The sequence below is a fragment of the Cynocephalus volans genome, chromosome 11, assembly GCF_027409185.1.
Source record: "Cynocephalus volans isolate mCynVol1 chromosome 11, mCynVol1.pri, whole genome shotgun sequence".
Taxonomy (NCBI): domain Eukaryota; kingdom Metazoa; phylum Chordata; class Mammalia; order Dermoptera; family Cynocephalidae; genus Cynocephalus; species Cynocephalus volans.
This window is the reverse complement of record NC_084470.1, coordinates 114,366,684-114,382,585: the sequence shown is the minus strand read 5'-3', so window position 1 is coordinate 114,382,585 and position 15,902 is coordinate 114,366,684. Positions and strand designations below refer to the sequence as shown.

General features: G+C 44.1%; 1 protein-coding gene across 1 annotated transcript; it reads right to left on the bottom strand.

The window, feature by feature from the left end:
* Positions 1-2,050: 2,050 nt before the first annotated feature.
* On the bottom strand, positions 2,051-6,188 carry SERTAD4 (SERTA domain containing 4). Its single transcript, XM_063113497.1, has 3 exons — positions 6,014-6,188; positions 4,700-4,815; positions 2,051-2,800 (listed from the first exon to the last, which is right to left on the bottom strand). The coding sequence occupies exons 1-3, from the start codon at positions 6,186-6,188 to the stop codon at positions 2,051-2,053; spliced, it is 1,041 nt and encodes a 346-aa protein (XP_062969567.1).
* Positions 6,189-15,902: the final 9,714 nt, after the last annotated feature.

Below are 15,902 nucleotides of genomic sequence, written 5' to 3'. Positions count from 1 at the left end.
ATTTTTTTCAGAAACTTTCCAAAAATGAAAACCTTTACATACTTTAAGGTATAACCTTACTGATCACCACATCACCATTGTGCTTCTTCATTAACAGAAATTTAAACCTACAAACTAGGACCATTCTAAAACACCTGTCAGAATGGCCTCTTAAGGTACTCTTTCATTTTGAAAACTCCTTTGTGGTCACTGTCCAGTACAGTTTCTAGACATTTTGAATTTTTTTAAAGGAGAGAGAAAAACGGAAAAGAGAAACATAGCTAACAGCCATTAAAATACAAAAAACTTGATGAATTTTGATCATTTTAATAAATATATATCAAGAAAACCTCACTTTATTACAACACATTCATATACAAGCATCTATCATCTAAGTTTTCAACATCAAATGTTTATCAAATATTGAAAATAAAGGACAAAACATTACTAGACTATTTAGCTATAACACAAGAACATGTTTTAAAAATTGGTCCTTGTGGACAATTGTCCAAATGATCCTACTCATACACTGTATGAATGAGACCTATATTTAATATTAATAGCAATAATAAAAAAAAAGCTTTATCTTGGAGAAACTAGGAGGACTTACTTATTTCCTCCATTTGGCATTTGGTTCCTGTAAAGTATTGTTTAAAGGGCCCAGGTCAATTAGTAACCTTGGAAATTGGAATATCGTTTAGCAGGAGGAGCTGGCTGGCGTGGAAGGAAGGAGTCAGAGGGCCACTTGGAACACTTTTGCAAATGTACAAATTAAAGACATTACTGAGAAAAATGTTGACCAAATACATAGTAACTATCACAGACTAAGTCCCATTTCTCCAAAATAACTTTCCAAAAACTAAAATCTTTACATTCTTTGAGATAAACCTTATTGATCACCACATCATTTATTAACATTGTGCTTCTTAATCAACAGCAAAAGTCATATATAAAAAACCACATGCTTTTATAATCTAAACAAGTGAAATGATGCAAAACAGATTAAAGTATAATGCATGCCACTGGTTCATGAACTTCATAGGACAAGAAAACGAAACAAAACAACCCAAAACCCAGAAAACCCAAACCCCAGCAACAGACCGTTGCCATAGAAAAGCTCAAGCAGCTAGTGCTGGTTCCTAACAGCTCTTTCTATTGTTTCCTCCGTCCCTATCTAAAAATGCCAAATCCGAAAGCAATTGGGCATCAAAAATAAAGGAAGAATAGAGATGTCGAATCAAAAGTTGAATGCAATAATAGTTCAAAGTTAACAGTTTTCAACCATATTGATCCACCCTGTTTTTTTTTTTTTTTTCCTGTTTGTTAAATCCCTGCTGTAACTCTGATTTATCCTTAATTTTCACACTGGCAAAAATTAAGATAAAGTAAGGCACCAAAAATCGCCCTGTATAACACCTCTCTAAAAGCCTCGTCACCCATCACAGGCACGCCAGGAACTTGCAGGGAATACCCTCTCCGCAGATTGTTGCTTGCCGCCCCTAGACAGGAGTGTTTCATTATGTTACATCCTATTTTCATTTGTCACACGAGACTGTTAAATACAAATACTTAACAGCACATTGAAGCCATTTCATCTAGCTCCCTGTCTTCAGTCTTTAATTCAGAAAAAAATACTGTATCATATAGAAGAAGCAGACATCTTTGCTGGTTATATTGATTTGCTTACCAAATAACTACCTAATTAATTGGCAAACATGTTGAAGTTTCTTAGCTAGTGACAGACTCCTTGGGGGGGGGAGGGGCAATGGAAATATCCCAAGGGCACATTGTCCCCCAATCTAATCTATTAATCTTTCCTGTAAGAAAACTAAGATATACTTTTAAGCATTAAGTCAACTGTTTTCTTGGTAAAATCACACTTATAAGGAGCTTGCTGATGCCTACTATACAGATGTTTTACACAATCTGCTCTCCAGGCATTAAAACAACATGGCATGTTCATGGCATAATTTTATCAGTTGTACAAAACTATAAAATCCATCCAAAATAAAATTTATGAGAGCTAATTGATCATGCTGTGCATGCTTCAAAGTTCCGGTGAAAAGACGGCTCATATTTTACTGCCTTTGCTGCAGCACAGTTTGTTACTTGGTGAAGGCTCCTTTCTCTTCAAGGACTTTTTCCAAGACTCACTTACATTGTTTTTTTCATTATATCCAGTCTCAAAATAATCATAAAATTGGCTTTTGCACTCAAAAGCAAGGTCATTTCCCACAGGTTCATGGCTGAGGGGGCTGCCATCTCTGCTGGTGTCATTATTTGCTTTCTCATCATTTAATTTGGCCTTTTCAAGCGACCTGACATTAGTAACAAAGATTTCATTGGCAGGTATCTGGCCATCACTCTTGTAAGTGGGTGCACTGCCTATATCAAAATCCACCTGGTGGGAACAGCTTGGTAAAGGCAGCGGGGGGGAGGAAGATGAGGAGGGGGGAGGGGAGGAGGGAGGGGAGGCACTTCCAACATTAGCATTGACAGAAAGGGGTAAATTTAGGTAGTGACCACCACATTCTTGGTAAAAGCAGCAGGCATGAAACTTCTCACACTCCTCTTTGGCCATCCGTGGTCGCTTTCGGTAAGGACAGTCTTGAGCCATAAACCACTCCTGGGCGGAGGCGCCACTGAAAGAGCAGGTCGGGAAGCACCAGTTATTCTGCATGATAATCTCTCCATGGATCCTCTTCATCAAGTTGTTTATAAGGACAGACCTTCGGAGGTACACTTCAGGATCATCGATAAACTTGAGCTTTTCTAAGGACATATAAAGGATGTGGGCTCGTTCCTCAAAAATTGAGATGGTCTAAAAATCAAAAATAGAAAGGGAAAGCTTAGGAAATGGACTCTACAAATATATTATCGCAGAATATTTCTTTCTTGGCAGTGTCTGGCTCTGGGAATGTTGTGGTCTTGTTTTCCCCAGATTCACTAAGAGATGCTAAGTAGCATCCCCAGTGTGGCCGTAGCCCCCTTCCTCACTTGGCTGGAGCTCCCACCCCCTTCTTGACTCACTGGTGTGGTCGAGCACCAGGGAATCCAGCCACAATGCACACCTCAGCAGGGACAGGTTAGGTTGTTCCAACTTTTATGGCCCAGTGAGGGAGATGCTGAAACACAAAACTAATGTAAGCTGTTAGAAGTCAGGACAGCAATTACTTTGTGGTGGGGAGGGGTAGTGACTAGAAGTGGGCACAAAGGATTGTGGTTGCTGGTTTATGTTTTGGTTATTGATCTGGATGTTAGTTACATGGGGGATTTGTGAAATTCATTAAGCTGTACTATGATACGTGCCCTTTTTTTGGTGTGTGTATACGAATACACATATACACACAGATACATATGCTCATATATTGTACATCAGTAAATGTTTTTAAAAAGATGTCAAGATGCAGATCATAATGAATATACTTCAAAAACTGGTCTAGCCATATCAAGGAGCATGAGATTTGGCTTTCAGTGCTGTCCGTCTTTTAATCCTCTGGGTTTCATACTCGCAATTATCCTTGCTTGATAAGAGGGCACCAATAATTAATGAGGCTCAGACCCTGACAGGATCTGTCAGTTGAAGGTCCAAAGTAGGCTTCCTTTTGGGGCCGGGCAGGAGAAGAGATGCAGAGAGCAAATGAGAGGACTCACTCCTTAGCTGTGTGATACCATCACTGTGTGAAGGTTGGTGCAAATCCAGTAGCAGTTGGAAAACGGCTACAACCACAACACAGAAACTAAAAAGGAAATAAACTGCTTGTATCCTGGGGACCAGCTCTTCCAGGTCATTAAAAAAGCAAACTGGCAGCATAACCTGAAGAGCTGTGAATGAAACCAGCCCAGACTGACCAAAGGCAGGGACTACACATGCAGGGAAAAGCCCAGCACCTGCCAATGCATGCTGATGTCTTTTTATAAGCAGGGTAAAAGCAACATCTAAAGGATGTGGCAGTGGAGGGGGGGCAAGAGGAGACAGAGAAGAAGATGAATTGAAAATCCTCTGTGCATTTCAGACAACTAGGATCTGCGGTTATACTCTCTTTGATTACAGTTGAAGGAAGGTAACCATAAGGAAAAAGGAACTGATATTTCAAAAGATTAGATGCCCAGTTTCATAATTCTATGCACCTTCCCCATCCTGTTATTTTCTTACCATACATGCAAAAAAGTTAGCTTTGGTCTTTTCTTGGGAATGAATTCTATATTTCAACAAAGTGAACATATGTAAAGAATGTACAGTGAAGTGCAAGTTTCTACTTGCAGGCACACACTCAAGGGATGGCGAGTCTACCCCTAAGATGTCAGGTGTACCTTGGGTTCTCACCCTCATGTGGGCACACACAGAAGTAGCAAGGGCCACAGGAGCTGGAGCTCAAACCGGGGACAGCATCTCAGAAAAGAACAAGTGCATTTCCTTGCACATGAAAGCATGGAATAACCATAACCCTGGATGCAACTTGAGAAATATTAAATTATAAGTAAAAATGATCTTCCTTCGATTATATAATTTTGTTATTTCTGGGTAGATGAACTCTTGCTGGCTCTTTCTTCAAGTACTTGTGAAAAATAACACAGGACCCAAAAAAGTGACAACGATTAATGTGGCTCTACTGAGAAGTGGTTCATTTTCATTGCTTGGGTGAAACAATTTAATTTCTGGAAATGGATCAAGCAACTGTTACTGTTAATAAAAATAATGACTATTAAAAAAACATACTTTATGGCTACAGCTGCTGAGTGGTGGGTGAAAATCCTCTTCTTCCACATACTTCCTCTTAAAGTATGTGATCTTGGATGTTGTTATAGGATTTGAAATTCCCCTGTAATGTGATCCTGTGGTAATAAATCAGATATGACAAATGACATGTGGTTTGCCAGAGGTTCTCCAAACAAAATACTTTCTTTTCCTTTCTTTCTAGAGGATAACTTGGCTACATATTTGTCTGTACATGTGGTGATTAAAAATAAACATTTGTCTTAATAGTTGCTATCACATGGAATCCTGTGACCCAGGCTAGGCAAAGATTTCTAGGCAATTATAGAAGAAAATGACATATTTCAGCATTTATTAAATACTCAGAATCTTAATTCTATGCACAGGCAAACAGCAATATTCATAAAGGGGAGGCGTGTAATAACTCGGAAATAAAATTAGTATTTATTCAAATTGTTCAATTAAATCCACGATAACATAACACCACTGTTCATATGTATACATCTTTAACTGTAACCATTGATAACAAACAGTTATCTACACATTGGAGTTAAAATATTCCTTCTTTCAAAATACATAATCAAAACTTTTTAATTTAAAATAAAATTTTGGGTAACTAAATTCCTTTCCACTCTCAAAAATGTAACATGTCAATCATGAATAAAAGTAGGGTCTAATTTTAAAAAATCACAGCTTTCAATTCTTTTTAGCAAAATAAGCTCCATTTAGTACTTGTTTTATATTTAAGTTTCTTTTTTAAAAAATAGCTATTACTACAAAAAATCCAAAAGAACTTATCTCAGACTATAAGAATAAAAAATCAGGAAGAGCATATTTCTATTTTCTTGGCTTAAAAAATTTTTTTTTTCCTGCAATACCATAGCCAATTGTGTGCTTAATAAAGAGAAGAAGCACATAGCTTGCTGGCCCAAAGTGCAGATTCCTTTATGTCTCATGGGATAAAGATTTCATGGTCAAGCCTACCAGGGCTTGCATAGCTCTGAGACAACCATACAGTTTGACAGGGCAGAAAACCAGAATCCAAACGCAGAGTTTCAGTATCTGGTCTGGTTCTCTTAAAAATATAGATGCACGACTTATACACAAGCAACAGCCCAGGTAGACACAGGTTTCAATGCAATTTAAATATCCCCTCTGGTCTCCTCCCTGGAGCCCTGGGCTTGCTTAGGAGAGGCACGGGGGAAACTGGGGAAGTCCCTGGAGCATTAGCTATCTCGGCTCAGAAGAGCACCCCAGACACCACCTCCCGTCCACCAGTCTGGCTGCAGAGGGCAGCAGGAAGGTCAAGGGCAATACCTGCCAGGGGGGGACCGGCTCCCCGGTCTCCCTGCAAAGGAGCCTGTGCTGGCCCTGGGGGGCTCGGGCCTCCGTAGTTGTCAGCCTCCCATAGTGTTTGGTACCCGGCAATTTCAGCAGCTTCTTCCGAGACAATGGGCTCGCAGAATCTATTCATGGACAGAACCAGAGTCATCTCTGACAGCCTCAGATCTGAAAAGAAAAAAAGAATAAAGAAAACAGCCCTCATGAAGAGCAAGCCAGGGCATGGCCTTGGCACCTTCGTTCCTGTGCTTCAGGAAACTTTTACTTCTCAGTCCTCCCCTTCACCCTGAAACATTTTATTATTCTTCCAAAGAAAACCTCAGAAAACTCTCTTGCTGCTATTAGCTCAGCCACTGTGTTCAGCAATCTGCATTTCATGGGCGGATCTTTAAAACCCCATTTCTTATTGTTCTCAGATTCCCTCAGCCTTCTTCCAGACAGCTGCTTTGCCTCCTGAACACATTTTCCTCCTGACCTTCCCACAGAAAATGTACTGCTAAGAGGCAAGGCCAAAACCCTTGCACTTCCTTTCTATTAATAAGGCAAAATCAATTTTCTAGTCAATCCCCTGGGAGTCTCCTTTGATGAAATCTGCTAATCAATCAAAAGAAAAGGGCGGGGGAGACAGAAATCTCCACCGTAATTCCAACCGATGCCTGCAGGATCAGTCTGTTCCGCTGCCCCCTGCAGCCTCCTCCTCTCCTTTCCACAGGCCGGTTCCTCTACAACATTCTGGGCTCCCTCCACTCTCTTCTCCCAAAGCAGAGCAGACAGAGAGACACTTGGTAGTTGTTTCCACCAGCCCTGATCGGCCTGAACTGGATCTGCCTCCAGTCAAAACACTGCGAGATGAAGACAGAAAATTGGCTCCAGCTTCAAGCCGTGAGTTGCAGTCCCACAGGAGCCAAGCACAACATCAACGGAGCAGGCAGAATATTAAACAGGAGCCAGGGCTCCGGGGCCAGAGGCAGCCAACAACTCCTTACACTGCAAAGCCCAGACACAAGGAAGGAACTTTCCAAGAGGCAACACATCACTGCCCTTCCCTTCGGTTCACGCCTTTCCCTTGGCCTGCAGGGAGGTGGGAGCCTCTCTGCCCTGTGATGCTCCCTGGGTCCCTCCATAACTCGGGTGGTGGGGCCACTTCCATGGGGGCTCAGTATCTTCACTTTGTCCTATGCAGGGCTCAAGGTAGGGTCAAAAGTAAGTTCAAGGGAGAAGAGAGTCTAATATCAAAATAAAATGACCTAGGGACCATAGACCAGTGGTGACAGCAAAGCAGCCTCAGTCCTTGTTAACTGCCAATTCCTTTAGGAGACTCAAATCTCCACTATCTCACTGTGCAGTTTAAAGAACTGTCACAAAACTGATGTCAGGCTTGCTTTCTAAAGATTGACTGTCTTTCAAATACACACTAAGGGTCTATTTCTTGCTTTCTGTTCCAAATTATATAGCTTGTAATGTTTTGGGAAAGGGTGAATCTATCATTGTCTCTTGGGAGACTATTATTATCTACATGTTACAGCAAGGGTCCACTTCCAGGTAAAAGAAGAAAGAACACAAGTAAGAGGGAATAGTTTCATTAAAGTGACAACGTCCTTCTGGCTAAGGGAGTAGTTCTTGGTAGCAATGACCCTATCTTTCACCCAGGGCTTCTCTCTGAAGTCTCAAATTCTGTTCTAACTCTACTGAAGAATGAAGCAAGGCCTTCTGACAGACAGGAAAGGTGTCCAGGTCAGTGGGTAAAATTAGGACCCAGCTGATTTAGGCTCCTAAGCCACCTCCCCTTTCTGTTAAGATGCCCTCCAAAGAGCCATCAGTAAGGACTTATTACAAAACCTCATTACAAGAGGGAAAAAAAAGTCCAATTAATTCTCTGTAAAGAAATGACTAGACATGCTATTTATTTTTCTCTTTCTGTCATCAACCAAAGAATTTAGCCTGCATTGATTTAACTAAGCCATTCTATCACCCCTCAAACTCCACATCCAAGCGAGATATCAAACCTCAAATAATTTATTCCCTGGAAGACTCTCATGAAATGGTTCAATTTCTTAACCTATTCTAAGAGACAATTTTATCAGGAAATGCTATTGCCAGGAGAACAGGAATTATAGCTTTTTATCAGAATCAGTAGCCCTCTCTTACAGATGGCAACAATATTTTACAACTTGAAATTTACATTTACTTTTGTGCTGGATTCTGGGAATAAGGTCCAAGCTTTTGCCTATGTAGAACTTCTATTACACATAAACAAAAGCAAGTTGACAAACCCATTCCCTTAAGAAAGAAAAGCATTTGCAGCCCCCTAGCAGCAATTACCTCTGTTTAATAGGACATTATATGGGCCCTGTGCTGTTTTATGTTAGTCAGAGTTAGTTTATATTTCAAGGACTTTTTGGTAGTAGCTTTTTTGGTTGTCAAGGATTTCAGTGTTTCTATTTGTGAGTATTGTTTCCAGCATAGGAAATTCTATCATTATGCATTTGAACTTGAAATGTGGCATAATAGTTTTTTTTATCTTGGCTGTTTCTTTTGTTTGCAATATCTGATTTCTGTAAGTTTTTCTTTTCTGAATTGGAAGCTGTTACACACAAAATCCTAAACTAGACAGGCTGAGTTCTGCAAATGATTTATGTAAGTCTGAATAAAACATGAATGAGTTAGAATTATTTGGGAGGGGGGAGGAGATTTTGCAATTGAGTCTTCTACTTCTACTTAGAATTTACACTGCGATGTTAACAAATTAAGAAGGCAAGTTTATTGTTCTTGAAAAACTGTACTGTGCAGTGTTAAGCACCGATGTTTAGCATGAATCTTTATATGTATTATATGTCAAGATCCAAAATGTCATTATTCTCTGTATGATAGAGATTTACATTATAATTGTGCTTCTGAATCCAGAAGTTCAAGTCCACAAATTTATGTAATGTTAATATTAAATGTAGCCACAGAGATTATACATTATGGCAAAAAAAAAAATTTTTAACATTAGAGGTGAGTGGATTCGAAAGGAGTGTGTTAAATGTGTTTTGTCTATGCATGAGTTTAAAAAATAAAGATAAATAAAAATAAAAAGCCCTAACCCTTTATTCTCAGTCTCCTGCATGTCTTTTTTGTCACCCAAGTGGTGTTGCGGAATGACACCTCAAGCATCCCCAGAGGGCTGAGGGCTCAAATGTAGAGCCGTTCCAGCAAATGTTCATTGTAAAGTTACCAGGCATTTGGCTTTTCCAGATGAGTTGGGCTTGTTCTTTCCTCCGAGCCATTATGATGCTAATAGGAGTGGCTGGCACACAGAATGAGGTAGCTATGGATTTAGTGGCACCTTGAATCTAACACAGAATTCCTGGTCATTCTTTGCCCACCCTTCTCCCACCTGTCATTGGAAATTAGAGAACATTTTACTAAGAGCATTAGAGCAGTGAGAGGTCTGATTCCAACACTGGAAAGCAGGGAAGTATCGAGCTGATATTTTCAATGCACCCCTGACGCTGCCAGTCTTAAATGTTCTGTCCAGGTGGAACTAAGCCCCTGACCTCGGCATCGTCCCTAACAAGACCTCTACAGAGCTTGTCTGACTCGTGGTAGTGGTGAAAGGTGCTAGGATGAGCGAAACAAAATTCTTCAGCCCTTTTAAAAAAGACACTTGTCGCTTTTCTGCAGGTCCCTGCAGTACACCTGTCTGCCCTGGGAAGTACATGTCTCAGCTACAGCCCCGGGAGGCCAGGAGCTTTAGGTTGGGTCCTGGGGCTGGGAACGCAGACACTGGGCCTAGGGAGGACGAAGGACTGCCGGGGTGTCCGAGCCCCAGAGCCGTCTCTCCCCGGCCCAGAACCAAGAGGGGGGTCCGAGTTTGGAGGGCTGACCTCCCGTAGGCGGGCGGCGGCCACCGTCCTGGCTCGCGCACAGGCACACCGCCGGGGGCCGGGGCCGCAGCCCCGAGCCCCTCTCCCGGGTGGCGAGCAGCGCGGGGCCGGCCGCCGGCCGCAGGAGAAAGTAAACACCAGCCCAAGTGTCTGGGAACAAAGGCAAGTTGTCTTTCCACCGTGCCAGAGCCGTGCGCCTCTTCTGAAGAACGAGCTATTATTATTCTTTCTTTCTTCCTTTTTTTAATCAAGTTTCCTTCTAAGGGAAATAAACAGCAAAGGTAGGATTCCAAGGAAATGACTCACGAGGTTGGCAGGGGTCTGGAGGCCGGCGGGGCCCCGCGCTGCAGCCCGCGGCAGATGCCTGCCCCGCGCCCGCCCGCCCGCGCCCGCCCAGCCCCCTCGGAGCCCGCGGCTGCGGGAGCGCCCCGCGCCACCCCCGGCCCCGGGGCCGCCTCTCCCCCGCCTCTGCGGCCACAGCCGGGCGCTCGGGAAAGTTGATGGGGCCGAGAAGGCGGGAGGGGAGGAAGGGGGGAGAGGCGGAGGCGTGGACCAGGCGGGCAGCAGCCTCGGCCCGCCAGGGAGGTGAGCTGAGGACAGAGGAGCCGCCGCCGCCCGCAGCGCGGCTCGGCTGCCGGGGAGGAGGGTGCGGGGGCGGAGGTGGCGGGGGACAGAAGGTGGCAGCTCCTGCAGCTATGCCTTTTTCTTGCAAGCGCGCGCTCCTGACATCCGCGGTCCCTCCGTCCCCACCTGCCAGGCGCCGCGGCGTGCAGACCTGGGGCATCCCTCCTAGTGACCCCGTCCCCTAGGATGAGGGACGATGCGGTCACCGAGGACCCCGAGGTCTCACCCGCCCCTGCAGAGCGCAGGGTGCGCGCGGGCGGCAGCCCTACAGGAGGCGGCGGTTCCCGCCCTGGTAAAGGTGGCGCGGCGCACGCCAGCCCCGGGAAAAGCCCGCGCCACCTCCGCCCCCGGCTGCGCCCCGGTCCCCACCCCGCCCCGGCCCCTCTCGGGCGGCTGCGTGCCCACCCTGCGACCCCGGCCCAGCGCGGGCAGAAGCCCGGGAGGGGGGGTCCTCTTCCTCTTCCCGCCGCGACCCTTCCGCCCCCGCGGCCCGCGCCCTGCCCGACTCTTACCGCGGGGTCAGCGGGGAGGCGGCGGCCGCAGCGCTCTGGGCTCGGCGCCAGCCCGGCCGCCGCTGCACACTCGCGCCGGTCGCGGCCCGGCGGCCCGGTCGGCGGTGGCCGCTGGTGCGCGGCGGGCGAGGGTCCCGGCAGGTCCCGCCGCCGCGACTGGGGCGCCGCGCCGCCGTCGCTGCAGACGGTTATGGTAATGAGCGGCTCTGTCTAGCGAGGAGCGTGTGAAACCCGTCAATCCTGTTTGCCATTTCCCCGTGGATTTCCGAGGAGAGGTTCTGCAGGATGCCCCCAGGGCGAGAGAGGGAACATGACAAGCGCGCCCGCTCTCCGCCCTGCCGCCGCTCCTCAGGCTGCACGCGGGGCGCCTTCCCCTCGCCCCCACCCCAGCCCGCCCCCTGCTCCTTCCCGCCCGCCTCCCTCCCTCCCCTCCGCTCCCCTCCCCTCCCGGTGCCCGGGGACACGCGGGCCCAGCTCCAGCCCGCAGCCTAGACCCCACGCGCTCTCGGGCTCCCGCCCTAGCCCTAGGGGCTCGGCTCCAGCCGAATTATGTATTCACTCTGCAGCCTTCTGAGATGTCTTGTCTTTTTTTATTTGGTTTAGTTTTGTTGTTGTGTGTGCGCGTGATTTACAAAAAAAAAAAAAATCTGTGCCTTTCCCACCCTCTGCAAAAGACTTTCTTCTCCTTTGCCACAGCAAACGGAGATGAGAAACAGATGTCTTTGCAGGACCGAGCACTTAGCTCCCCTCGCCGCCCGCCCCCGCCCGTTCCCCTCCTGAGCTACGTGTGTATAAAAAAGCAACCTTGGTCCTGCTGCAACTTGAATTGGCAGCTCTTTCTGGGTGGGGAGCCTCTGGGGAAAACCTCCAGGAAATAAAAAAGTCATAAAGGAGGTTGTACTTGGTCAAGAGAATGTAATTCGAGCCCCAGAAACAGATTATTTAGTAAATAGTAATTTTCTCCTGTATTGGGCTCAATCGGAGTTTGTTTTTTGAAACATTAATTCATAACTTCTGTCTAGGGACCTCTCCATAGTCGAGATGGGTCATTTCAGGTGTAATGAACACAGAAGTTTGGAAGGCATAGACCTAATAAAATCGGGGGAAGGCACCTGCACAAAAGTGTTACAAAGACTATAATGTTTGTTTACTGCTACTATGCCAGATGTGCTAAATATAACACTTCTTTAAAACAGTGATCCTCCGACTGTGAAAAACCAAACCTCTGGCTCCCTGGCTCCCTAGGAATCAAGGAGCTGCACAGACTGAAAATCATGGAGGAAAGGAACAATACCAAGGATGAGGATTAGCATCTGCAAATTGAACTCTATCTAATTTACATGTTTATTTCTTAGAATTGTAATTAAATTTGTGTAATAAATGTTTTCCATTTCATTTGTACACTTAAAATTTGGGTGACTGACATGCAGTTAAGTGAATTTCTTTTTTTTTTTTTAAAGCAAATGTAGTTTATTCAATAAAGCAGCAAACAAATATTAAACATAATTAGAACTAATCTGTTTTGAAGGTGTTTTTGTTGAACTTTGTACATTAAAGACTCTCAGAGGTTTTAAGGGTATTAGGAAGCTGAGAGAAGGCAATTATGCTGAAAACAGACTAACCCAACAAACTACTAGAGCATTATTTCGTTTTTTCCAAAAGACATTCCAGGGTTGCGTGCCTAAAATTTGGAATTGGGCATCCATCTTGTCTTTCTCCTGAATCATATTAAATTGCATTGGCTCATGCACGATGTAGATCATTATGATGATAATTTAAGAATTGTAAACCCATGAATCCTGATTGCCACTTTTTGCAATCAATGGGAGTTGCATGTCCAGGTGAAGGGTAGAATATATTTGGGTGGCGGAGGAAGGGAAGGGAAGGGAAGGTATAAGAAGAATACTTAAAGCATTTCAAGTACTGGAAATTTAAGTCAGTATCTAAAACTGCCTATCGTCTAACTCAAAGAACTAAATGTGAGGGCTTGGAGGCATGGCTTATTATTGTTTTTACCTCCCTATATTAAAGTTTTATAGCATTTAAAGGACTATGGGGAAATCCTCACATACACTTGACTGTGTCAAAATACATAAAACCAAAAGGAGCAAATTAGGCATAAAATTGAGAAATAACATGAGACTATCAGCATGGGTTGCATTGCAGTCTATGGAGCTTTGGCTCTTAGAAATGAGCCTTCTGGGAAATTGGCATTGCCCTTGGGCGGGGGGGAGTCTTGGCTTTAATGCTACAACCAAATGACATCACAAGTATCAAACCATTGTATTTCACAGCACCCTTGTGCTTCTGAGTATGAACGTGACACTGTCCTGTTCAGATACTTTAGGTTAGCCTGTTCTACAGCTGGCTTTTTCTGCTCTGCTTTTAATCCCAGCTTAATGTTTTCTGATATTCAATGCCCAACTGTTAACAACATGAACCTGTGGCCACAAGTAGACAAGGAAGTTAGTGGAATGAGAAACATCACTTAAAATGTTATGGTGAGTAAGTTGTGGCTATGGCATGAGCAAAGAACTATACATCAGTAATGAGATATTTGGAATGAGTGAATGTTATTTACCACGAGTTACAATATTCAACTGAGAATCATGCTGTTATCATTTGGGGGATACATGTATGTGTGAAGTTTCAAGATAGAATTTTGATTATAAAACTTAAAATACTTTGAGCTGCAAATTCACTGAAGGCAGTGATTGTTTTTCTTCAGTAAACAAAGAGAGTGATAGACTTAAAACTGCTGAAACTCATTGCACAAAAACATTTGTCATTTGAAAGGGAGATTTCACAAGTAAAATCTGATTTAGTCAGATTGCTGTGGACACAATGCCCATTTGGGTTAATAAAAAGTCTGTGTGTATGTATATATATATGTATATATACATACCCACACACATACATATAGCAAATATAGGCATCTATACTAAATCTTCCCAATTCCTCTTCCCTCATTCTCAGACCTTCTCCAGTTAGGCTATCTTATCCCATCGCTCTGGTGAAACTGTTCTTGTCCACGCCATCAATGACCTCCACAATGCTGAACCCAAAGGTCATTTCTTGGTTCTCATTTTACTTGACCTGTAGCAGCATTTGACCCAGTTGTTCACTCTCTCCTCCTTCAAACACCTTTTATCTTGGCTTCCAAGACAACATGCCCCCCTGGTTTGCCCCCTACCTCACTGGTTGTTCCTCCTCTGTGTCCTTTGCTGGTTCCACCCTTTCTGTAGGACCTCTGAATGTTGGGGTGCTTCGAGCTCAGTCCTGGGACCTTGTCTCTTCTCTATAGCCCATCCCTTGTGGGTCTCATTCAGTCTCTTGGCTTCAGTATTCTATATTATACTGTTTATATTCTGATATTCTAAATTCTGTCTATATTCCCAAATTTCTACCTCTAGTCCAAGCTCTCCTGATGTCCAGACTCCACTTCGATGTTTATTAAGTATCATGAGCTTTACAGATCCAGAACTCAACCCCTACTGTCTCTGCTCCGCAACCTATGCGACCCTTAATATTCTCCATTAATAAACCACACTATTTTTCTAGTTGCTCAGGCAAAAAACTTTGGAGTCATCCTTTGCTCTGTTTTTTCCTTCCTGCATCCAATACATCAGAAAATCCCTGAGGCTCTACCTTTAAAATTTTTCTAGACTCTGATCACGTCTCATCTTCTCTACTGCCACCATCCTGGTCCAAGCCATTATCATTGTCTCTTGCCTGGAATATTGCAATAGCTTCCTAACTGGTCTCCTTGCTCTGTCTTTAGGCCTTTCTACAGTTTAATCTCAACTCAATAGCCAATGATGTCAATTTTTGCTAAGATTCTTCCTAAGGCTCCCGATTTCCCTTCAAAGGCACTTTGCCCACTTCCTTCTTCAAAGGAAAAGTCAAATCCTTGCAATGACCTACAAAGTCTGGAAATCTCCCTTTGGTACTCGGACCTCACTCTGCCTCCAATCACTCCAGCCACTCTGGCTTCCATTTCATTCCTTTAATGTATCAGGCCCGTGCTTACCTCAGGACATTTGCACTGGTTATTCCCTTTGCCTGGAATGCTCTTTCCCCAGATGGTTGCACATATCAGTGCTTCACCTCTTCCACATTTTTGCTCCAATTTCATCTTCTTAACAAGCCCTGACCACTCTGCTTAACATTCTAACCACCTTTCTATCCTGCTTTTATTTTTATCTGGAGGATCGATCACCTTCAAATAAGCTCTGTATTTTAGGTATGCATTCTATTCATAACTTTTTGCCTCCTCCTAGAAAGTAAGGTCCATGAGGGCAGGAATTTTTGTCTTTTTTGTTTACCTCTGTATCTTCAGCACCTGACAGAGTGCCTGGCACATTAAAAGCACTCAACAAATAGGTGATGACTGATTAAGCAATTGACGGTTTCACATATGTACAGAAACCCAAACAAGGCTAAAATAGAGCCACTCTAGTCTAGTGTATGTAAAGTGGTGAAACAGGCAATTTTATTATCAACTCATTTGCCTCTTCTAGAATTCTCTGGCCCAGTGCTCTCATCTTCCCTGCAGCTTTCCAGGACCTAAAGATATTTTCAAGATCCCAGGCACCCAATGGTTTCATGCTGCCCTGCCTGCCTGAGAGTCCCCAGTACAGTATTTCACCAAGTGAATGCTGGTGCTCTGGACCACCCCTCCTTTCCTCCAACACAGATGCCCATCATTGCCAAGATGTTTGTCCTAAGCTACAGTCTTAGAAAAAATCACAAAGTGTGTAAAGGTGCTCTCCAATGCCCTGTAATGGTATTTCTTTGCAAAACCACCCTTTCAGAAGTCAGGAACTCCTCCGCTTTCTTTCTCATCTTCCTTCAAAACTT